Source organism: Adiantum capillus-veneris, chromosome 16 (assembly GCF_014529385.1).
Source record: "Adiantum capillus-veneris isolate H3 chromosome 16, ASM1452938v2, whole genome shotgun sequence".
Classification (NCBI taxonomy): Eukaryota; Viridiplantae; Streptophyta; class Polypodiopsida; order Polypodiales; family Pteridaceae; genus Adiantum; species Adiantum capillus-veneris.
Window position 1 is genome coordinate 63765421 of NC_140946.1, and position 23569 is coordinate 63788989.

At 44.3% G+C, this 23569-nt stretch overlaps 1 protein-coding gene across 1 annotated transcript in view; it reads right to left on the reverse strand.

The window, feature by feature from the left end:
• LOC147439171 (Translation elongation factor EF1B/ribosomal protein S6 family protein) overlaps positions 1-16523 on the reverse strand; it is a 31639-nt gene extending 15116 nt beyond the window's left edge. The window contains exon 1 of the mRNA XM_086485060.1: positions 16289-16523. Coding sequence (XP_086341186.1) covers positions 16289-16471 — 183 coding nt within the window. The 5' untranslated portion in view covers positions 16472-16523. The remainder of the gene's footprint in view (positions 1-16288) is intronic.
• Between the last annotated feature and the right edge of the window lie 7046 nt (positions 16524-23569).

The window sequence follows — 23569 nt, forward strand, 5'->3', positions numbered from 1 at the left end:
GCGTTGCTTCTTGCTTCGCTTTTTGCCTTTTCGGTCCTCTTCGCTCGAGTCAGCAGAGCTAGAAGAACTGTTAGAAGAAGAAGAAGAAGAACTGGATACTCCTTCAAATCGAACATGCTTCTTCTGTTTCTTTGCCTTTTCAAATGTCGACTGACGACCCAAATAAGCTGAGCAATGCCTTTCTTCTGCTTTTTCCCGTGCTTTTCAACTTTGTTCTGCGCGTCAAAAAGCTGAGCAATTTGTGCATCAACCACCTCTTCTAATTCTTTCTCTGTATACTTCCTGGGAGTAGGAGGTTTCTTGAGAGCGGGTTTGGGGGGTGGTTTTGTGGTCTTCTGCCACTGCGAATGCACGTCATCGAAGGAGGTCTCGCTCATATATTTTGCAAATTTTGGATCCTGCGCAAAATTGAGCATCATCTTTGTTGCGTCGCCGATCAATCGTTGACGCTTCATCTCTCGACGCTCCGCCGAAGTAGGCCGAGGCGAGCCATACTCCTTGCCGGAATCTTCGTTGTAATCCCTTCCCGCATCTCCGGATGCGGAAGGAGTCGACTGATCTTTGCCTAAAGCCATAGGTGCCGCAGGGAAAAAAATTAGGGATCGGAATCCCCGTAGAAGAGAAATCGGTCGTGCTCTAATACCACTGTAACAGACTTGGACACTCCAAGTCAAGAATCTACCGCGACAGCACAAATAAATACTTCAAAACAGTTCATAGTTCACAATTGATTCAACATTGGCCCGGCGGAGTTCCGTGCCTAGAGATATTGGCCCCAAAGACTAGCGCCCCTATTTCTTTTTGTATTAATCTGAGTTCAAAGTACAAGAGTGCGGGCAGGTGCTCACACTCGGACTCTGCGTCCAGATGCTCTCAGTTGTGAGAGGGCAACCCGCGTATTTAATGAGTACAAAGGGATGCTAAAAGCAAAGCCCCCAAAAGCTTCAAAAGCTGAAAATTTAAAAGCTCTTCATAAAGCAAGTTCTCTCTCTCTAGACATACTTGGCCACAAAAATAAAGCAAAGAGTTTCCTCTCTCTCTCTCTCGTTCCAATTTGCGTGGAGCCCCATAAAGCAAAAGCTGGCTCTCTCTCTTGCAATTGCATAGAAAAGCAAAAGACCAAAAGCTGCCGCAAAACTGCTGCCTGTCCGTGAAATGCGCCGCGAATCGTGGAGGTCCATACATGCTGCCACGTGTCAAAAGGGCGTCCGTACTATAAGCCACGTCAACAGTGCCACATCACATTTTGCCCGTAATTTCCGAGACTGCTGACACGAGGGTGTGTGTGAGTACTAGGCAACCACATCACCCCTTTTCTGCGGGCAATGTATGTGTGTTCCAGGTAGCCACGTCACCGTTTGTGACAACAGAAGTCCGAGTCTATACAACAGTTGATGGGACATGCGAAGCACGGATTTGAGGGTAAATTGACTTACCCATCAAATGAACCTTCAACAAGTCATAGCAGAAACAATCAACGACGACCTTCACTGACAGAAGATCAAAGAGATGAATATTTCAAAGCAAGGAAGTGTTTTGAATGTGGAAAACAAGGACATATCGCTACAAAGTGTCCCAAAAGGACACAAGAATCAGAATGACTGGCACATTGACAAAACACCAAAACGAGGCGATACTCGTTCCAGAATAGCTTTTTGAATTAGCATTATTTGGCTTTATGGATTTATGAAACAAGACTTTTTGGAAGATGATTTTGAATTTTGAATAAAACTGATGTTTCTAAAAGAATCTGGAAACAAAGAGCAATATTTAGAATGAGATCGAGCAATGACAGCTCCTGAAAGAACCAGATAACGAATCATGAATCACGACTGATTCAATAGAATGAATGACTAGACCACTCTGTTCAGTATGAACTTAGTGATGGATTGAGATTCCCGAAAAAGATTTCTCGCACACGACAATGCTTAAGGCGACAGATTCTTGCACATGATAGTGCTCGAGGTGAAAGATTTCTCGCACAAGACAATGCTTGAAGCGAATGACTACTTGCACACGACAGTGCTTGAGTCAGGGGGGGGAAATAGACATGGTCGCAATATGGAATTAGTTAACCCGACATCAATGAGGTTCAGAATGGATCTAGATGTGGTTCCTAAATATGTTGCTGGCAGTCATTGTCTGAGATTTGGAATAATTTTTGATGTGATTTGTACTGTGATGTCATGAGCAGTAATGTGACTTTCGTCTCTGTACATGTGCTAGATGTGTCGTGCCTAGTGCGTCTGTCGGGGACGTGGCAGTTATTAACCATGTCACAAAGATGTGGCAACTGCTAACCTTGGTTGTTGGTTTCTTTCCAATGGGGTTTTGTTTTATTTTTGAGACCCTCTTTTTGAAGTAGCAAACGGTCGGACATTGTATGGCCAATGTGAATGGTAGTTTCACCCGCAGACGGGAAGTGGTCGGCACTGGAATTCGTATGGTAAGAGGATGTCTAGGCTCAGAGCAAGATCATATAGGTCCCCCCGTCGCACTTAGTAAGTTGACTAGGAAGTGAACTCAATAAAGGCATAAAGTCAAGGTGGGATCACCAACAGAAAGTATCCGACAGTTGGGCCACATTGCACTTTTGGATCCGGTCCCAATGAGGATAGATGGTCAGAAGACCAGTGGGAGCCCAATGGAAGCATCTCCTAAAATTTAGGGAACTGCTATTTTGGGCCGTGAAATGTGTTCGCGTCATTACCTCCGTTATGACTAGGGGACACTTTACAACTCTACCGCAAAGTCAACTGGGCAACCGGTCAGGATATTTTTAAGCGGCGAACCCGAAACGGGAAAATGCTTGTAAATGCGCCAAAGTGTCACATTTTCGTGAACTTTCCTCTTGCAGAAGAATTGGCGCTGAATTTAGAGAAGGGAGAGGCTTCATTTGCAATTTTTCACAGGTTAAGAGCTATGGAGTGCTTCCTTTCCCTCTCATGTACAGTGTGGTGCTAGGAGTGATGCACTGCACGCTACACACTGCTCTCTCTCCCCTACGTGCAGTTATGTGATGCCCCACAAGAGGGCTCCTCATTTGACTGATGTACAGCTGTGTGGGTTCATGCTTTTGTGCTGAGGCAAGAGCCTCCTTGAGCAGAAACAGGGGTAGCTAGCTGCTACTCCAAAGCAGGCACTGGTGAGGGTCATAACCTCACCATACAGGTGCAAAATCAGCGCTGTGTATGCGCTGTAATTTTACTGTTTTTCAGCCATACGGACGCCAGAACCTTTGGGAATCGTGCCCCTCTGGCAGACGACAGTTAGGGGACTGTTTGGGGCTGAAAACAGGGCAAATACAGCATGCTGAATTTACTGTTTTTGGGCAGGAATCAGAGGGTATACGCCAAAGCAAGTGAGTTCTAGCAGGGGAATTGGTTTCGCGCAAGTTTTGGGGCTGTTATGCTGCCGAAATTTGGCCAAATCAGATGGTATCTAGGTGGATACACGTGAAGGATTCCCAGGACCTTACCTTGTAATTTACCCTCCTAGAGAATAAAGAAATACCAAAAGGGGCGCCAATTTTGGGGCCCACAGGTTGTCGGCGTCTGCTCGGAGCATTCTAGCTTCGGAGCCGTGTGTGTGATTAAGTGTTAATTCCCGTTACAGGTCTCCTTTGCAAAGTGCTCTGTGTGTGTGTCTAAAGTAAAGAATTTCGGGTGAAAGCCAACGCCTACCGCCCTACGGGCCGGTTTCATGGTTCCACTGCCGGGACATCAATCACTTTTTCCTCAAAGAGTGAGCCTGGATTGTTTAGGATAAAGACACAGAGTGCAGGAACGCGGAGATTACACCATGGCCGACAAGGGGAAGGGAATTATGGAAGAGGGTTCCTCTTCAAAGGACAGGCAGGAGATTCCTATGGTTTTTGAGATTGGCGAGAGCTCACGGCCACGTCAGTATGTACCTCCTGTCAACGTGAATGTCCCTCCAGTAGTACAGGGCTTTATGACTGGGCAACTTGAGGATGATGCGTTCAAGACTCAGTTAGTTGCCGCGGTGAATGTCTTTTCGCAGCTGGTGCAGAATCCGAGGTTTATGGAATTCTTGCAAGCGCCACCAATGCAACAACAAAATAGGCAACCTACGCCGCGTACGGAGCTTGTTGATGCTCAAGCCCGGGTACTTCATGTGGCGCAGGAGGAAAGGGAACACTCGCATGTTGCGGAGTCGGGTGCTCCAAAGCAAGTTCCTCCCGTGCTTGAACAGGTGGCTAGAACGCCTATTCCACGGGTTATGCCAGTTCAGCCTGCCACCTTTCAGAGCCAGCATGTTGTCTTGAATGGACAGGGAGCTGGATACCAGGCTATGTACTCAGTTTTTCCACCACCCACGGGACATCCTGGGTATTTCGGGGGTGGATCAGTGTTCCAAAGTATGGCTGGTTATGCGCCTGGAAGTCAACCATACATGCCAGGAACAGTGTTCGGGGGTATGCAAGGCATCGTGCCAAACCCCATGTATGGTAGTATCGGCATGCAACAGGGTTTTCAGAGCAACCACGGCCAGTTTGGGGTGCCACAGGGTCATTTTGGCATGGCTGGTTTTTCTGGACAGCAGCCAAATATCGCACCTATGACGCAAAATGTGAATGGCCAACACGTGCCGATCATGCCTACTACAGTGCCCATGTTGCAGACCATTCCGTATGACAACTTGGGGGCACTAGAGAAGCCGAAGGCTTACAAAGAAGGTGGTGCAGCAGTAAAGTTCAGTACCTTCAGTGGTTTCGAGGATAAGACAAAGGCACTCACTTTCCTCCAGCAGTTTGATACAGCTTATGCGGGAGGGAATTTTACAGAGGCCTCGAAGGTCGGGAAAGCTGCCACTTTCTTAAAGGACAATGCGCTTACATGGTGGACGACATTGTTAATGCAAGGACAGGCACCCGCCACTTGGGTTTACTTCAAGCAAATGTTTGCATCTGCTTGGCTGTCAAATGAATTTGAAGCCGACGTCATGACAGATTGGCACCAGCTTACTTCAGCTTCGTGCAAGAGCTTGCTAGAGTACAATAGGAGGTTTTGTTAAGCGTTACTCTCAGTGACCTCCTACAGATTTGTGCCACTGACCGAGCAGTTAGAGAAGTACTGTTGTGGCTGCCTAAAGGGCTTCGCGATTACTGTACAAAGAACAGAGTGGCTACCCTTACTCAGCTTATGGAAGTTGCGAACACTGGTCTTGCCTTGTTGAAAGGAGAGGACAGTGGATTTCCGAGCAGTGACAAAGGAGGGCAGCAAAAGAAAAATTCAGCGAAGAAGCCCTTTGTGAAAACGGCTCCTGATGCATCACAGGGGTCAGAAAAGGCCACCAAAGACAAGGATTCAGCTGGGACTTCTGGAGCGCAGACAAAGAAACAAAAAAGGAAGCCTTTTGTGCGCAAGTCGCTCGAGGAAAAGAAGGTCCTAATGGCTGAGAACAAATGCTTTATATGCGAGCAGCCTGGTCACTTTGCTACCAATTGTCCACAAAGGAAAAGACCAGCTGACTCTGATGATAAAGAAGACCAGAAAGGCAAGAAGCCTGAACCCACGGCAGGTTTAGTGCCAGACATGGTGGGTGACAGGCCCAGTACAGATGCCAGTGAGTTATGCAAGGCATGGGGTAAAGTTAGGGATCAGACGGCACTCATCTTCTTTGATCCAGGTGCCAAAGCCAACTTTATCTCACCAGAGTTAGCTATGAAGCTGGGCATCATAGCTGAAGAGATGGGGTACACAGCAGAGGCAGGGTTGGCATGTCCTGGCCACTTAGAGTGTGTTACTCCCATCATTGGAAAACTGCGTCTGCATATTCACCGGTATGTGGACACTGAAGAGTTTTACATCATGCCGTTGGAAGGTTGTGACGCCTTGTTGGGGATCCCGTGGATGTTCCGAGTGCATGGAGTCTTGGATGCCTACAACAAAAAGATCACTGTACAGCATAGGGGCAAAACTCACATCTTGGATGTAAAGCTTAAAGGAGAGTCAGTCCCTATTGTATCTGCTTCTGCTATCACTTCTATAATAAAGAATCATCTTTCTGTGTACTTGATTTTTGCACGTGATGTCTCATATAGTGATCAGTCAAATTTATCTGTGTTAGATAAAGAAAGGTCAGCATTTTTGCAAAAGTTTAGTGACTGTTTTTCTGATTCATTACCGTCGCAATTGCCGCCAAAGAGACCTGAGGACCATCGGATAGATTTGGTGCCAGGGTGTAGCCCACCAAATAGACCACCCTACAGGGTTAGTACGGCGCAGCAGAAAGAGATTATGGGCCAGGTTGAGGAGTTATTAGAGAAGGGGCTGATTCAGCCTAGTTCTTCACCCTTTTGCTCCCCAGTGCTCCTAGTGCAGAAGAAGGATGGCTCATGGCGCATGTGTATTGATTACCGTGCGTTGAATAAGAATACCATCAAGAATAGGTTCCCTATTCCTAGAATTGATGATATTCTCGATCGTTTAGAGGGTGCTGCAATTTTCAGAAGGATAGACCTTAAGAGTGGGTACCATCAGATTCGTATAAGACCAGAGGATGTGCACAAGACTACGTTTAGAACGACATTTGGTCTTTATGAGTTTCTAGTGATGCCGTTTGGGCTAACAAATGCTCCTACCACGTTCAACAGAATGATGGACCGGATTTTCCGCTCGCATCAACAGTTTGTTGGAACGTTCTTCGATGACATGATAGTGTATTCGAAGAATGAAGAGGAGCATAGGCGTCACTTGACCATTGTGTTCGAAGAGCTGCGCAGTCACATGTTACTTGTCAATCCTAAGAAAAGTGAATTCTTCCTCGAAGAGATCCACTTTCTGGGCCACAGTCTCAAAGGATGGTGTTAGAATGGATCCCGCAAAGGTCGAAGCTATCAAGACATGGCCAGACTTGAAGACTATGCACGATGTCAGAAGCTTCTTGGGATTGTGTTCCTACTATAGAAGGTTTATCAGAAATTTTGCAGAGATAGCATCGCCTCTTCACACATTGCAAAAGAAAGAGGTCACTTTCAGATGGACCCAAAAAGAGATTTCAGCTTTTAGTCTCTTAAAGGAAAAGTTGACTTTAGATCCAGTTATTGTTTTGCCAGATCTCAGGAGGTCATTTGTGGTCCAGTGTGACGCGTGTGGCAGTAGCATCGGAGCAGTGCTAATGCAAGATAGACGGGTAGTAGCTTATGAAAGCCGAATTTTGCAAGGGCCAGAGAGGACTATGCAAGTCTATGAGAAAGAGCTCTTGGCCGTGATTCATGCGCTTTCTAGCTGGAAGCACTACCTCTTAGGTGCTGATTTTGTTGTCCAAACAGATCATCAGACCTTGCGATACTTCTTGACACAGTCAAAGTTATCCGAAAAGCATATGCGATGGGCAAACATTCTTTCCATGTTCCACTTCCAGATTATGCATGTGGAAGGCAAGAAGAATGTTGTGGTTGATGCGTTATCAAGAAAGCCACAAATTTCAATTGTGTCAATTCCTTATCATCATGAGTTAGATGACATGAAGGAACAGTATACTGCTGATGAAGATTTTGCAAGGATCTTTGAACAGTTACAAGAGGGGCAACATCACGAGCACTACCTTCTCAGAGATGGTTTTATGATGATGCATGGCAGACTTTGTGTCACTAGGCCACTGCGACATAAGGTCATGGAAGAGAGTCATGTCCCACCGTATGCAAGGCATCGTGGCATTGATGCAACAGTTAAAGCGGTAGAGACATTCTCCTATTGGCCTACCTTGAGGAGAGATGTGGATGCCTTTGTGCGAGCAAGCATAGTTTGCCAAAAGGTCAAGTTTGATAGGCAAAAGGCACCAGGGTTGTTACAACCACTGCCGATTCCGGATAAGCCGTGGGAAAGCATTGCTATGGACTTTATCTTTGATCTTCCAAGGACGCCAACAGGGAATGATGGTATATGGACCATTATCTGCAGGTTCAGTAAGCAGGCCCATTTTATCCCTATCAGGAAGAAGATAAAATCTGATCAAATGGCACGCTTGTTCATGGTTTAAGTACCATGGTATGCCACAATCGATTATCAGTGATCGTGATCCTCGCATGACCAGTTTGTTCTGGAGAGGATTGTTTGAGAACATGGGCACTACGCTCAAGTTCTCGTCTTCGTTTCATCCACAAACTGATGGAGGGTCAAAAGAGGCTAATTCTACCGTCTTAGATCTGTTGAAATGCTATGTGTCAGATAATAAGGGCAAGTGGGAACAGTATTTGCCTATGCTTGAGTATGCGTACAATAATACGGTGCATTCGTCTACTGGCAAAGCACCTTTTGAGATTGTTGAAGGCGGCAAAAAGGTTCCTCCCATTTTGCATACAAAGGAAAAGATCTTTTTGGCAGATCGATATGTTGAGAACATGGATGAGATGTATAAGAAGATTAAAGTTGCCTTGGAGAAGACTCAAAAGCAAAAAAAGGCTGCTGATCGTCACCGTCGTGAATTGCTACTATCATCGGGTGATTGGGTTCTGTTAAGGTTCGAAAAGGCAAGGTTAAAGAAGATGAAGGGCAAGGAACGGCTGTTTCCTAAGCTCAGCATGCGTTACTATGGGCCTTTTCAAGTGCTTGACAAGATCAGCGATGTGGCTTACAGGCTGAAATTGCCTGATGCATGGAAGATTCATAATGCGTTTCACGTGAGTCTTCTAAGACCCTTCGTGGGTGATGTGCCAGAAGATATGCCAGATGAGGATCAGCCAGAAGTTGAGGAACTTGATGAGATCCTGGTACCTGAGCAAGTATTGGCACATAAGGACAGAAAAGTTGAAGGACAAGTTGCAAGACGCTATTTGGTGAAGTTCAAGAACTATCCGCCTATGGATGCAAAGTGGATGCAATCAGAGTCACCAAATGTATTGCAGCTTTACCTTGAAGCCTTTGGGTTACAGCCTACTTATGCCCCAACCCAACATGTGCAAAGGAGAGGTAACGATAGAGCTAGTACATCAAATGTACATATGAATTCAGTGTAATAGATGGAAATGACAAAAGTATGAAGGCCTCAATAAGTCATTCGTATCTATGTATGTTACGACCTTTCTTGCGGATACATGCGATGATAAAAGAGTGTTAATAGCACAAGATCATCAGTGGCGTGTATTTATGGTATGCAATCGAGGACGTTTGCGATTTCAAGAGGGGGGTATGTCACAGGGACGTGGCAGTTATTAACCATGTCACAAAGATGTGGCAACTGCTAACCTTGGTTGTTGGTTTCTTTCCAATGGGGTTTTGTTTTATTTTTGAGACCCTCTTTTTGAAGTAGCAAACGGTCGGACATTGTATGGCCAATGTGAACGGTAGTTTCACCCGCAGACGGGAAGTGGTCAGCACTGGAATTCGTATGGTAAGAGGATGTCTAGGCTCAGAGCAAGATCATATAGGTCCCCCCGTCGCACTTAGTAAGTTGGTGGATACTAGGAAGTGAACTCAATAAAGGCATAAAGTCAAGGTGGGATCACCAACAGAAAGTATCCGACAGTTGGGCCACATTGCACTTTTGGATGCGGTCCCAATGAGGATAGATGGTCAGAAGCCCATTGGGAGCCCAACGGAAGCATCTCCTAAAATTTAGGGAACTGCTATTTTGGGCCGTGAAATGTGTTCGCGTCATTACCTCTGGTATGACTAGGGGAACACTTTACAACTCTGCCGCGAAGTCAACTGAGCAACCGGTCAGCATATTTTTAAGCGACGAACCCGAAACGGGAAAATGCTTGTAAATGCGCCAAGTGTCACATTTTCGTGAACTTTCCTCTTGCAGAAGAATTGGCGCTGAATTTAGAGAAGGGAGAGGCTTCATTTGCAATTTGTCACAGGTTAAGAGCTATGGAGTGCTTCCTTTCCCTCTCATGTAAAGTGTGGTGCTAGGAGTGATGCCCTGCACGCTACACACTGCTCTCTCTCTCTCCCCTACGTGCAGTTATGTGATGCCCCACAGAGGGCTCCTCATTTGACTAATGTACAGCTGTGTGGGTTCATGCTTTTGTGTTGAGGCAAGAGCCTCCTTGAGCAGAAACAGGGGTAGCTAGCTGCTACTCCAAAGCAGGCACTGGTGAGGGTCATAACCTCATCATACAGGTGCAAAATCAGGGCTGTGTATGCGCTGTAATTTTACCGTTTTTCAGCCATACGGACGCCAGAACCTTTGGGAATCGTGCCCCATTGGCAGAGGACAGTTAGGGGACTGTTTGGGACTGAAAACAGGGCAAAAACCAGTAAATACAGCGTGCTGAATTTACTGTTTTTGGGCAGGAATCAGAGGGTATACGCCAGTGCAAGTGTGTTCTAGCAGGGGAATTGGTTTCGTGCAAGTTTTGGGGCTGTTATGCTGCCGAAATTCGGCCAAATCGGATGGTATCTAGGTGGATACACGTGAAGGATTCCCAGGACCTTACCTTGTAATTTACCCTCCTAAAGAATAAAGAAGTACCGAAAGGGGCGCCAATTTTGGGGCCCACAGGTTGTCGGCGTCTGCTCGGAGCATTCTAGCTTCCGAGCCGTGTGTGTGATTAAGTGTTAATTCCCGTTACAGGTCTCCTTTGCAAAGTGCTCTGTGTGTGTCTAAAGTAAAGAATTTCGGGTGAAAGCCAACGCCTACCGCCTACCGCCCTACGGGCCGGTTTCAGCGTCGGTACTAACAGTCACTGTCTACTAAGAGAATTTATGGCCTTCGACTGTTTTGCAGGCATAATCGAGGACGATTACAGTTCTTTCAAGAGAGGGGTATAGCTCACAAACTGGTGACGTGGCAGGTCCTCGGACAAGCCCACACACAGATGCTAATGTGGGAGTCCAGTACGAACAATTGTTGACATGGACCCCCAAAAATCACACTGACATGGCAGGGCCGGAAATTGTGATGACTGCTGTACGGATTTCCGCAAATCACGCTGATGCTTTTTGGGAAGATTTTGAGATTAATTTGCGTTTGGGCTCATTGCTTTAAAAGCTTTTAAAGTTTGAATGCTTTTGAGTTTAACTACTTTTGGGGCTCTGCTTTTGGCATCCCTTGTAAGAATAAAAGAGCCCTAAGGGCCTCACTTCTCAGAGCATCTGGACGCAAAGTCTGAGAGCAGAGGACCCTGCGGGAGTTGTAATTTGCTCAAATATTAATATAAAAGAGATATCGAAAGGGACGCCAGTCTTTGGGGCCAATCTCTCTTGGCACGGAACTACGTCGGGCCGTGTCGACCAAAATTGAATTGTGATTTTAAAGTTGTAAAGTATTTTGAGTGATTCTCTTTGGTGTCGCGACAGAATCTACACTTGGGGTTTCCAAGTCTGTTACACGGCCTTCAAACATAGAAGTCATGTAACTGTGTGCAAAAACTGTCTTGAAAGCTTGTCAGGTCCTTGGAGCATGCGGTTGTGTCGCGATTGAACTCCACCATTGCATAGCATTATCTTTAAGAAATCCCGCTACTCGAAAAATCTTGGATTCTTTTGTATAGTTCCCCAAAGCATAGATGTTGTCGAATTCTGTAAGAACTGCAATGCTTTCTTCTGATCTTTCACCCTGGAAAAAGTGAAAAATTTGACTGTCGTGCCGCCATCCTTGAAATCTTTGGATTGGTTAGACGCATATCTTGGGTATGGATAATAAGGGTATCCATATGGGCTCCAACCATTGTAACTTGGTGGCGGCGGTGGTGGTGGTGGTGGAGGTGGGGGCAATGGCGGTGGCAAAGGCGGTTGCACTGGATCAGGGTCAGATGGCTGCACCATATTCCTGAAGACTCCCCCGATTGGAACAGACGACTGAGAAGGTTGTCGGTTGGAAGCTCTCGTACTTTCTAGTGCCGGAGGAGGAGGTACCACCTAAGGGGCATCAGAGGAGGTAACATGTAGTTCAAAAATTGTTGAAAACTTTGCAGCATCGGAAGATTCTCCTGAGGATGCCGCGAAAGAATGTCGTGAAGCTCGTCGAACAGAAACTGTGAATATTCTGTTGAATCCATGAACGCCTTGTCTTTGGGTTCTTTATGGCTTATGCCCTGTAAGACAAAGCGATGAAGACGGGAGCGCACCCGATGCGCGATGAAGTAAGGGTGGGAGTGGCTAATAAGATCGTAGTCGAAGCACGAAGATTCTTCAAATAAAATTCCAGTAGACTTTTGGAAGCGCCAGTTTTCTCTATCTGCTCTTTGGTAGGACCGGTATGCTTTCAGAAAAGCACACGCTTGATGCTCTGATACCACTGTCACAAGACGGGCACCACGTGCCAATAGAAAAGAACAGACTGAACAGACGTTTAGACTGAACGGACTTTTAGCACTTCAAGAACAACTGAACTGAAAGAGAGACGACACGCGACACGAACTGGCGAAATTCCACCCCAGAGAGTATTACCCCCAAACCTTGGCGCCCCTTTCGGTATTTCTTTATATTGCATCAACTCTGTACAAGCCGGTACTCCAGACTCTGCACCTTCTCCAAGGAGCATGCCAGAGAATGAGCCCTAACCTCATATTTAAAGGCCCTTGGCTTGAAAAGCAGTTTACATGAAAAGCCTTCAAACTCAAAAGCTTTTGGTCCAAAAGCAATGCCAAAAAGCTATCAACGTAAATCACGGAATTCCGTACAACTGCCATGCCAGCACCGTCAACGTGTTTTGCAAAATCTGCCACGTCATCACTGTCAGCGGAATTTCAAGTTTTTCCGTACAGCTGCCACGTCATCAGTTATTGCGCGAGTGAGGGTCCAGCTTTATTTTTAATTCCTTTATGTCTCTTGGGCCCCATCGGACGGGGTCCCATAAGTTGGTACAACTTCTTCTTCTGTTGCTTGTTCTTCTTAGGGTTAAGGCCCCTCGGCCGTGATCTGATGGTTAGCTCTGCTCTTTACTGACTTGACACGTCAGCAGTTTGTGACATTTGCTCTCAGTAGTAGTACTGCAAAGATTTGACATTTGAGAATGCTTTCACATACTCACGGCTCGGACCCTTGCGGTTATTTGTGAGAGGAGTATTGAATGTTTGACAAGTGTTGTTTTTACTCATGGCCCAAATCCTTGTGGCTATTACGGGGGGGAGTATTGTTGTTGTTACTCATGGCCCGGACCTAGATGATTATTTAAGGGGGGAGTATTAACAAGTCTGAGCAGTGGTTACTCTCAGCACCTCCAAGCGATGGGTTTGAGATAAATATTGGACTCTATACCTACGTCACGCAACCGGTAACCGGGGACGCCTGTACACATAGAAACCCCCCCCCCCCCCCCCCCGCCCCCCAAAAAAAAAAAAAAAACTAGGCACAAGCTTATAAGTTTGTGCAAGCAGATGCCCAACAGCGAGCTGTGTTTAGCTGAGTGGTAGAGCACTCGCCTTTGAGAGCCCACTGCTCACGTTCAAACCCCATGCGTAAATAAACACTTTTTTGGTTTGAGCAATTCGCCTGCCTTGAAAAAAAACTAAGGCGTGAAATTTGACTAGCAACCAACGTGACCCATTGCCCAACGCACCATGTGGCGACTCTAGAGGGTGCCACATCCTCTAGAGTCCGATATTTAGGAAGAGCCCAAGCGATGCAGTCTGTGGTTTGGGGAGCCTATGGTTGTAAAAGACCTCTATATCTCATGGCCCGGACCTCTTTAGGTTATTTGCGGGAGGAATGATGACGGAGTTGTTGAATAGCTCATCGCCCGAACCTGGCTGGTTATTTGCGAGGGGGGTGTTCCTCGGCAGCTGTATGTTTCTATGTCTTGTAACATGCATATGTGAGCATTTGTGTTGCATTGTGATGTGCCAACCATTGAATATTCCTAGTTGATTGAGATTTATATATACCTAGATGATTCCAGGATAAGCCCAGATTCACCCTTAAAGGAAAGTGCAAGGTATAGACCCATGGTAGTCACCCACAAGACAATATAACCATCAGCTCCATCATGCATAGTATTGACTAGGTATGTAATTTTAGTGCATCAAAACACCCGTTACAGATCAGTGCGGTCTAAGCGTGATGGCTAATTTTGCTACGCCAGAATAACAAGAGCTACAATAATGGAATGAGAAAATTGAATGTCCCTCGGAAAGACCCTAGGAAATAATTGAGCTAACTTGAATTGTTTTGCAGATATATTGTAATCGTGAACAATGACTCTTCTTTCAAGAAGGGGGGATAAATATGTGGCAAGGGCTCAGTATCTCGCATTTCCACATGGAAGTGTAGAGAGCTGAGCACTAGCATTGTACTGAGTTCAAGCAATATAAGGAAATACCGAAAGGGCGCCAACCTTTGGGGACAGTGCAATCGTGGGGTGGAACTCCGACAGATATACCGAAAGGGGCGCCAGCGTTTGGGGACAGTGCAATCTTGGAATGAAACTCCACCACTTCCCGTCTCGTGTGTCGTGCATCTCTTTCAGCTTGGTGTTGTTTGAAGTGCTAAAAGTTGTCTTGTCTGTTCTTTTCCGTTGGCACGTGGTACCCTCCCGTTACACGCTTTGTTCATATATGTGGCATTGCAGGAACTTATTGGAGTCAACCCAGATCAAAGTCGAGGTGTCCACTAGATTGAAGGCCAATTCCTGTCTTCATCGCATCTTTCTCTGCCTATTTTGACATGCAATTGTGCAACCATGCATTGATCTGCCAAGCGGATCCCAAGGCTCCATATTTAAAGGCATTGAAGCCAAAAGCAACCGATACAAAAGGTTGGCGCCAAGTGAGCAAACTTATGGAACATTCGACAATACGCAAGGTGTCACAAATTGCGGACATGTCAAAGCCCTGAAGAAGGGAGCCGACTGGTAGATGCCGGCTGAGGGGCCTAAACCCTAAGAAGATCGAGTAACAGAAGAAGAAGTCCTACCAACTTATGGGGACCCCGTCTGATGGGGCCCCAAGTGACATAAAGATTAAAATAAAGCAGGACCTACATTGATGACGTGGCAATTTCCGAAAAATTGCACTAACATGATGACGTGGCAGGCTGTACAGATTTCCGCGTTTTGCGCAGGCTGATGACGTGGCAGGCTGTACAGATTTTTGTGATTTACCGCTGGTAGCTTTTTGGCTTTGCTTTTGGACCAGATGCTTTTGAGTTTGAAAGTTTTTTACTGTAAACTGCTTTTGGGGCCTAGGGCCTTTAAATATGAGGTTAGGGCTCATTCTCTAGCATGCTTCCTAGAGAAGGTGTAGAGTTTGGAGTACCGGCTTGTACTGTGTTGATGCAATATAAAGAAATACCGAAAGGGACGCCAAGGTTTGGGGCCAATACTCTCTGGGGTGGAATTCCGCCCCTCCTTGTCGCGTGTCGTCTCTCTCTTTCAATACAGTTATTATTGAAGTGCTAAAAGTCTGTTCAGTCTGTTCTTTTCTATTGGCACGTGGTGCCCGTCTTGTGACACAAGGGACATGCCTCAAAGTCCAAGTCTTTTCCTGGACAGTGGGCAAAAAGCCCATTGTCTCCGAGCTAGTGAGGAAGAAGGGGCGAAGAAGAAAACACCAAAAACGTATTCCATTCGAAATTAAGGACTCTAGTTCCAGTTTTAGTTTTGAAGAAGAGAGGGGGCCGAGGAAATGAAAGCATCGTCGAGCTGAGTCCTGCAAAACTAGACAGCGCTATAACACTTTGAAAGAAGAGAATGACTCAGATGCAAAATCCTCTACTTTTGGCTCTACCTTCGAAAGAAAGCAAAGCCACATACTTCGGCCAACCAAGTATAAAGATTTGGAGCCTTGTAGAGGAAAGAAAGAATTCACAAATGGCACTCACAGTATCAATCTTGATAGGATATGAATTAAAAAAAAATCATCCACCAATTTGACACCACTTTCTCACACGGCAATTTTACAATGGCTTCCAAGGTTTGGAAAGTGGCACTCCATGTCAAGGGGAGATTGGAAACAGTCATGGTGGTCAACTTTTCTACTGAACAGAAAGGCACCTCGCAATCAGGTGGGGTTTGCGAGATTTTTTTTGTCCTTTGGTTGACACCATAGTGCGAACCAAAAATTTTGAATGCGTGGAATCATCTAAGGATGGAGGAGGAAGATACACTTTCCACCTACAGTAGAGATTTTAAGACACTTTACAACCTGTAGCTTCCTTCAAGAAGGTCTCCCTCAAAGAACAAATGGAGCAAAATTGTTGCTTCAGAAAAACTAATTAAACTAAAGTTGAAACTACTCTTCACCTCTCATCTCCAAGATATTTAAAAATGCGATATTCATCTGAGCTTAACCGAGCCGTGTGTGTTGTGCTACTCGCAAGGAACTGCATGCAAAACACACACACACACACACACACACACACACACAGAGAGAGCATACCTCATCGAATCGTTCGCTGTGTTTCTTGATGGTGTAGGCAAGAAAGATGTTGCCGAACGACTTGATATCAGTGATGACGCCCTTGTGCGCGTAGATAAGACGGCCCAGCGTGCTCATCAAATTTACTACGCTCTTTCTATCCACTGTGGGCTTGAACAACAGCACACAATCGTACAGCGGCATGGCCACTCCGAAGCAGAAACGAGAATACGAGAGTGAGAAAGTATAAGCTTTGAAACATGGAGAGGTTTTATAGCATTAAGATTTAGGCCTCTGTCACACATGTCCGCCCGAACGGAGATGGCAAAGAGCCAATGGCTCGAAGAGCAGAAAACTAACCCAGCGCTGTTAACAAGCCCACAAGTCTTGATTCAACTCAAGAGGGAACTTAAATAACCAACGAGAGTGAGAGAGAGAGACAGTGTGTGCGTGTGTGTGTTCTAAGACATCATAGATGTATAAAATGTGAAATTATCGATTTTGCCAAACTAGAGTGCTTCGCTAGTTTGTGTTGGCATTGAATTGGAGCTAAGCCAAATGGAGTAAAAAAGTGCAAGCTACATGGAAACATCTTTATCTTGAACATCAAGTAAGCAAAAAGCATGTCTAAGTGTTTCTTTGGCATTTCCAAAAGTGTTATGTCTTTGACTTGATCTCAGTCAACAACCTTGTGCGCTTGTCATTCTTTTAAGAATGTGCTTGTTATTTTGTGACCGCATCAATGATTGCAAAGAAGAAGTACGAGATAGACTGATGCTTCTAATTATTCCTAGCATATTCAGTACTTAGAGAACATAAGCTACGGTGGATGGAAGGTAAAGCAATCAAGATCCATGGTTGTTGATGAGAGTTGTAGAGAGAGACTATTGAGGCATGTAGCATAGGAGCAGAATCCATCGACATAATGTCAATCCGTGGATTGAACCCGGCTAATGCACCAAGACATCACACACACACACACACACACACACACACACACACACACACAAGGATGTGAGAGTGTCTTGACATTACAGAATAGAGCTTACAAACTAGCTCAAACAAAGAAGAGAGATTAAGTCATAGATTAGGGCTAATCTTCCACGTGAGCTCATTCCAACCCTTTAATCTCACACACATATGGACAATGATGCAAACTCCTTCCTTGGGCAATTTAAACTTCATGACTTTCATTGATGATTACTCCAGGCAAGCATGGGTGTATCCACTTAAGGTGAAGTCCAAAGTGGTTATGTGCTTCAAGCAATTTCTAGCTATGACTAAAAATGTCTGCAAATGCACAATTGACACCCTCCGTTCCGATCGAGGGGGGGAGTATAAGTCTCATTAATTTAGTGTATGTATGGCTAGTTGTGGGATAAAACACCAATGTACAGTGCCATCAACAAAATGATGTTGCTGAAAGGAAGAACAAGTCTCTTACAGAGATGGAAAGATGTATGGTCAAAAGTCAAGCTTTGCCGCATTTGTTTTGGCTTGAGGCCATCATGTGTGCCACTTATGTACTCAATGGGTGTCCTACAAAAGCTTTGCAGTCTATGACTCCATATGAAGCATGGCATGATAGAAAGACATCTATTGATCACATGCGTATTTTTTGGTGTTTGGCTTATGTTTTGGTGCCACAAACGCAACACAGAAAATTGGATGATAAGGCTGTTAAGTGCATTTTTGTTGGTTATAATGCTGAAAGCAAAGGCTACAAGTTGTACCATCTGCAAACAAATCGTATCTTGTTTTCACAAGATGTTGTGTTTGTGGAAGATTCTGCTCAGCCCTTGCTGTCATGAAAGCTCACAAGACATTTATGATAGTTTATTGCCTCTTTTCAGTGGTGGAAGTTCAAATGTAAATGCCAATGAGGCAAATGTACATCATATGGGGGTTTCTGAAAATGTTATAGATCAGCCAATTTTTTATGCAAACATACATGATATACTTGATGAGGAATGGGATGAGAATGAGCAGGCTAGAGGTATGCCAAAATGGCTAGTGCATACTTTGTGTGACATTAGGATGCACCTTTATCTAGTCATACTTGTTCAGGTTCTCGCCATGCATCTTAAGCAGCAGATTGCTATGCTTTGGCTATTTCCAAGTTATGTGATGTTGAGGAACCTCTGTCTTTTGATGAAGCACAAAATTCAGAAAATTGAATGGCTGCCATGCAATCAGAATATGATGTACTCATAGAAAATGACACGTGGACTTTACATGATTTGCCTCCTCAAAAAAAAGGCCATTGGTACAAAGTAGGTTTTTAAGTTGAAATGCAAGCCGGATGGTGAGATTGATCGCTATAAGGCTCGACTTGTTGCAAAAGGTTATGCACAGCAAAAAGGCATAGATTATGAAGAGACTTTTGCTCCCCGCTTGTCGTATGACTCCTCTATGTTTTCTATGTGCATTGGCAGCTCATTTTGATTGGGATGTATATCAATCAAACATTGTTACTGCTTTCTTGTATGGTGATATATTTGAGGAAGTTTATGTAATGCAGCCTCGCGGTTTTATCAAGAAAGAACAAGAGGATAAAGTGTGCAAATGTAAAAAAGTTTTGTATGGGTTGAAGCAATCTCCTCGTTCTTCATATGAAAAAGTTGACACTCATTTGTATATAAAGCATGAGGGAAATGTCGTTCTCATCGTTGTTCTATATGTGGATGATTGGTTGATCACTCATCCGAATGAGGCACATATTGCTGAATTTAAAGCTAATTTGAATGCTACTTTTAAGATGAAATATTTGGGTCTATTGCATCATTACTTGGGCATGCAATTTAAGCAATGTGATGGTGGTATTGCTTTGTGTCAGACAAGTTACATAGAGACACTATGTAAGTTTGGACTTGAGGATTGCAAACCTATAGCACTCCCATGGAAACAATTTTGAAATTGAGTCTTCATGATGCTGGTGATCCTGACAATGTCACTCTTTACCAAAGTGTGATTGGCTGCCTTATGTATGTATGCAACACAAGATCAGATATTTAGTTTGCAGTCTCACAGGTCAGTAGATTTATGCATAGCCCAGGGTCTAAGCATTGGCAAGCTGACAAGATGATTTTTTGCTACTTGAGTGGCACTTTACATCTTGGCTTGTTTGATCCCAAGGGGGGATCATTGCTGCCAGATTTACATGCTTTTTTGGACTTAGATTGGGCTGGTTGTTTTGACACGCGAGTGTCCACCAGTGGCTTTTGTTTCATGCTTGACAATTCATGTATCTCATGGTTGAGCAAGAAGCAACCTATTGTGGCCACTTCCAATTTTGAGGCTGAGTACATGGCAGTCTTCATAGCTACGGTTGAGTGTGTATGGCTCAGATGCCTTATGGATGATTTGGGTGTTGGAAAGGACACTGCCAACACTATCTACACTGACAGTCAGAGCGCATTGGCAATTGCGAGGAACCCAATTTTTCATGCTCGCACAAAGTACATTGAGGTGCATTACCACTATAGCACGAGAGATCATCTTGGCTCATGTGCCAACACAGGACAACCTTGAAGATCTTTTCACAAAAGCATTGTCTTGTGAGAAGTTTGAAGCTTTCCGCAAAGCTTTGGGCTTGCTCCCCTTTGTGGACTAATCTTGTCCTTAGGGCATGACACTTCCCTATAATCTATGTGCTAGCTCTCGTTCACCGCATCACTCCCAGGGGGATTTGTTACTATATACATGTGGTAGTGATGTGTGTGAACACACTTAGGACCGCCGAGGTATTTTTTCCCTCACTAGGAAGTTTTTCCCCCCGTTCATTGTAAATATGTCCATCACTCTAGGGCTATGTTATCTTTACATTGCACACTAAGTAATACACTCTTTATTGTGTGCCTTGAGCTTCCTTCGTCTTCTCGAAGCTATGTGTGTTTCCCTGCAACCCAAATTCCAACATCCCTGTTGTTGTTTTCCGTAGGCTCTCATCCTCTGATCACCATCCTTGAGAGTCTTACCATAGCCCGAGCGAGATTTCTCGAGCGAACTAAAATCAGAGCAAATATCAAAGCTTTCTTGCATTTCATTCCATGTCTTGAACATGTATTTGAGTCAATCTTTGTAGAGAGAGTATGAATAGGAGCCATCAAAAGTTTCCCAAAGTTGAGTGTCCACAATACATATATTTGCGCATTATGGTTGTCTGTTTAGTACTGTCTTGCAAGGAAGGGAATAGGTTGCAAAAAACTCTTAGACATCGAGAATGACATGAGAGAGAATGATACTTGAATGGGAATTGTCCTACGTCTATTTTTCTTTATTTATAAAGCATGAAGCTTTTGCCATATTGATGGCTTCCATTCTACTATGAGTTAACCCACACGATTATGCATGGGGATAGAGATAACTAACAAGCCCCTTCTACATATTGAGTACAAGCTAGGCACTATATTTGTCTTGAAGTATGACACTATATGGTAAGTAAGCATATTTAAGGCCTCTAGGTTTGTGTTGTTAAAAGAAAATAAATTTAAGAACTTGGGCTCGTTAGTGATGTACATTTAAAATTTGGGCTTTGTTATGTTGTGTGTTTTATGTGTAACATTGTGGTAGAGCAATGTGTGAAACTCTAAAATAATGGATAGATTGAGAAAGCAATGTTGACCAAAAAGGGAGGCTAGGAGCTGTCTCTAGCCCCTTGCACAAACATGAAGGATCATAGAAAACTCCTTGCTTCCATATTATTTTTAAAAAGATTTACACGCTGATCAAATGACTTGTGGAGCAAACTCAATACATCTCTCTCTCTCTCTCTCTCTCTCTCTCTCTCTCTCTCTCTCTCTCTCTCTCTCTCTCTCTCTCTCTCTCTCTCTCTCTCTCTATGGACATTGAATACTCAGCAATCCTTAAAGAATGTCATTGTTTGTAAATCTGTTTGAGTAAAGGAGACTTTAGAAATCTGTTTTTTTTCACACAACTAAGCAAAGCAACAACTAATCATCTACCTATTTCACATGAGCCTCTTAGAATGAACCATTCTCTTGTGTTCCTATCAAATCTCAGCATGGATTAGCTGTTAGTCAAGTTTGGTAGCAATCAATAGAAAAATCATACCTCAAGAATCTTGTTGAGATGGTCATGGGGCAGCTGGGTATGCTTAAACTCATCATGCATTCAGTGGGCAAATCACTTCATCATTGCCACTACATATGTGATTGATGTAGTTGCAATGGGTGCATCCACACCTTATTGCTCTCATTTCCTCCACCATTTTAGTTTTGAGATGGCAAGAAGAAAGGGAGGGCCGCTCAAGTGTGCTGCACTGTGAAGCTGAGAGAGAGAGAGTCACAGCTGAGAGAGAGAGAGAGAGAGAGAGAGAGAGAGAGAGAGAGAGAGAGAGAGAGAGAGAGAGAGAGAGAGAGAGAGCTTGTTCTCGCTTGCTTTAGGAACTTGTTTTTTCTTGCTTACAAAAGTGAAGTTGTTTATGCTTTAGGAGGTTCTCGGATAGTATTGTAAGATTATGAGGTTACTTTTTTGCAAAATCTAGGTGCCACGTTTTTGGTGGGCTACTTTTGAGAGTAGGTATGCCACATGGAATTGAATTATATATATATCGAGTATGAAGAGATTGCTTGTGTCTCGAGTATTCAATTTTCATAATGGTTATAAAATCTCATGTTTTGTCATTTAAGTGTCAGATTTGTGGTAGTGAAAGTAATGTGCATGGCATAATTTTTGTCTTTCACCATTATTGATCTTGTATCAATTTGCTCGGATTTATCTTCGTTCGGTTTTTTTTGCTCGATGATTAGAAACCCCCCATCCTCGAAACTAGTGTTGCAAGTAGGGAGATCCAAGGGACGTCATTGCCTGAAAACGACCAGATCCTAGCAAAGCTCTTTGGGGACGACTCCCTTCTATTCTTGAAAGCTTGCCCTCAGGTAAGAAAGAAGACTTTGGAGATTGTACAAAAAATTTCCACGGCCTTGAGGTCAAACTGCAACGTTGAGAAATCAAGAGTGATCTCTCTCTTAGAAAACGACTCATTTGACTCATCTTTATGGTCGGGAGAGAGAGATTATGTCAAAAATAAAGATTTTTTTGACACCTTAAGGCCCCGCTGGGGGTTGACATCACTAACAAGCAAAGATTCCATTGGGTCTTAGATAGGTAAGGTGCAAGATGAGAAGGTGGGAGGATGTGCTACTTCCCTTCCCAAGTAGGCCTAAAATGATTAATTTGTTTATGCTTTGTACAGTGCCTAAGATTAGGTGGCACAATGGGCGAGCTAGTATGTAAGTGTACCAAAGCTACAAAAACATTGAAGTGGGGGAGAAGATGGCTAGATATTTCCAAACCTCCATTATGCATTGGTCCCCTTGGATTTCTAAATTAGGAAGCAAACTATTGAGCCCATCTTCAAGAGAAACTGGTAAAAAGGCTAATAGGAAAAGAATTCGACGCTTGGCCCACTTCTAGGACAACAACAACAAGATCTAGAAGAATACAAACCAATTGGCTACCTAGTTTCACCTCAATGGCATTGAAAGGCTTCTTATTAGTAGACCCGTTGAAGGGCTAGACAATTGCTTAATGCCAATATGTGAGTTTGAATTAGAGTGGAAAGCTTGGTGATGGCATAAGAGCAGGCCTATAATCCACAAACAAAGAATATATACCACACTCTAATGTTCACAATTGATTGGTTCTCCCCCCTCAACAAGCTATGGGAGAAGCAATAATTAGAATTCAAATGGGGGGTTGTGGCTAATAACATTTGGATTCCTTAGTTACCACTGCCCATGAAGATCTTTTTGTGGAAGGCGTTATGGGGGGCTTTGTTGATAGACATCAAGATTCTTGCTAGAGGCATTAGCTCACATAGATGCTTGGGGTGTAAAATATCAACTTTCAAGTAAGGACATCTCTCACATGTTCACGGCAATTAGTGGCCTAGCGAGCAAGATATGCAAATGGGTTCAAAGGACCTAAAAGGTAGGGTTCTATAAGAACGATATGATCTGAGGAGGGAGGGTGATGAAAAGCCAAGTGCTGCTATTCTGTTACTTTCAGGAAGTTTGGAAGGTCAGAGGTTTTGAAAAGGACCTATCACTAGCTAGCTTCTCAGAGATCATCGAAGAAAGCGAGGAAGAGATTTTGGCTATTGGGAAAAGGAATAACTCAAAACAAGTGGAATCATGTTATTCTCGCCGTCATGTCCACCAATGGTATGTAAGGGAATATGGGTTTTGGCTTGCCTTTGTCAAGCGCCCTATATTTTCTTGATGTATCAAACAACCCCTCAAGGCTCGATACGAGCTTGAGGTAACAATGTATTCTTTA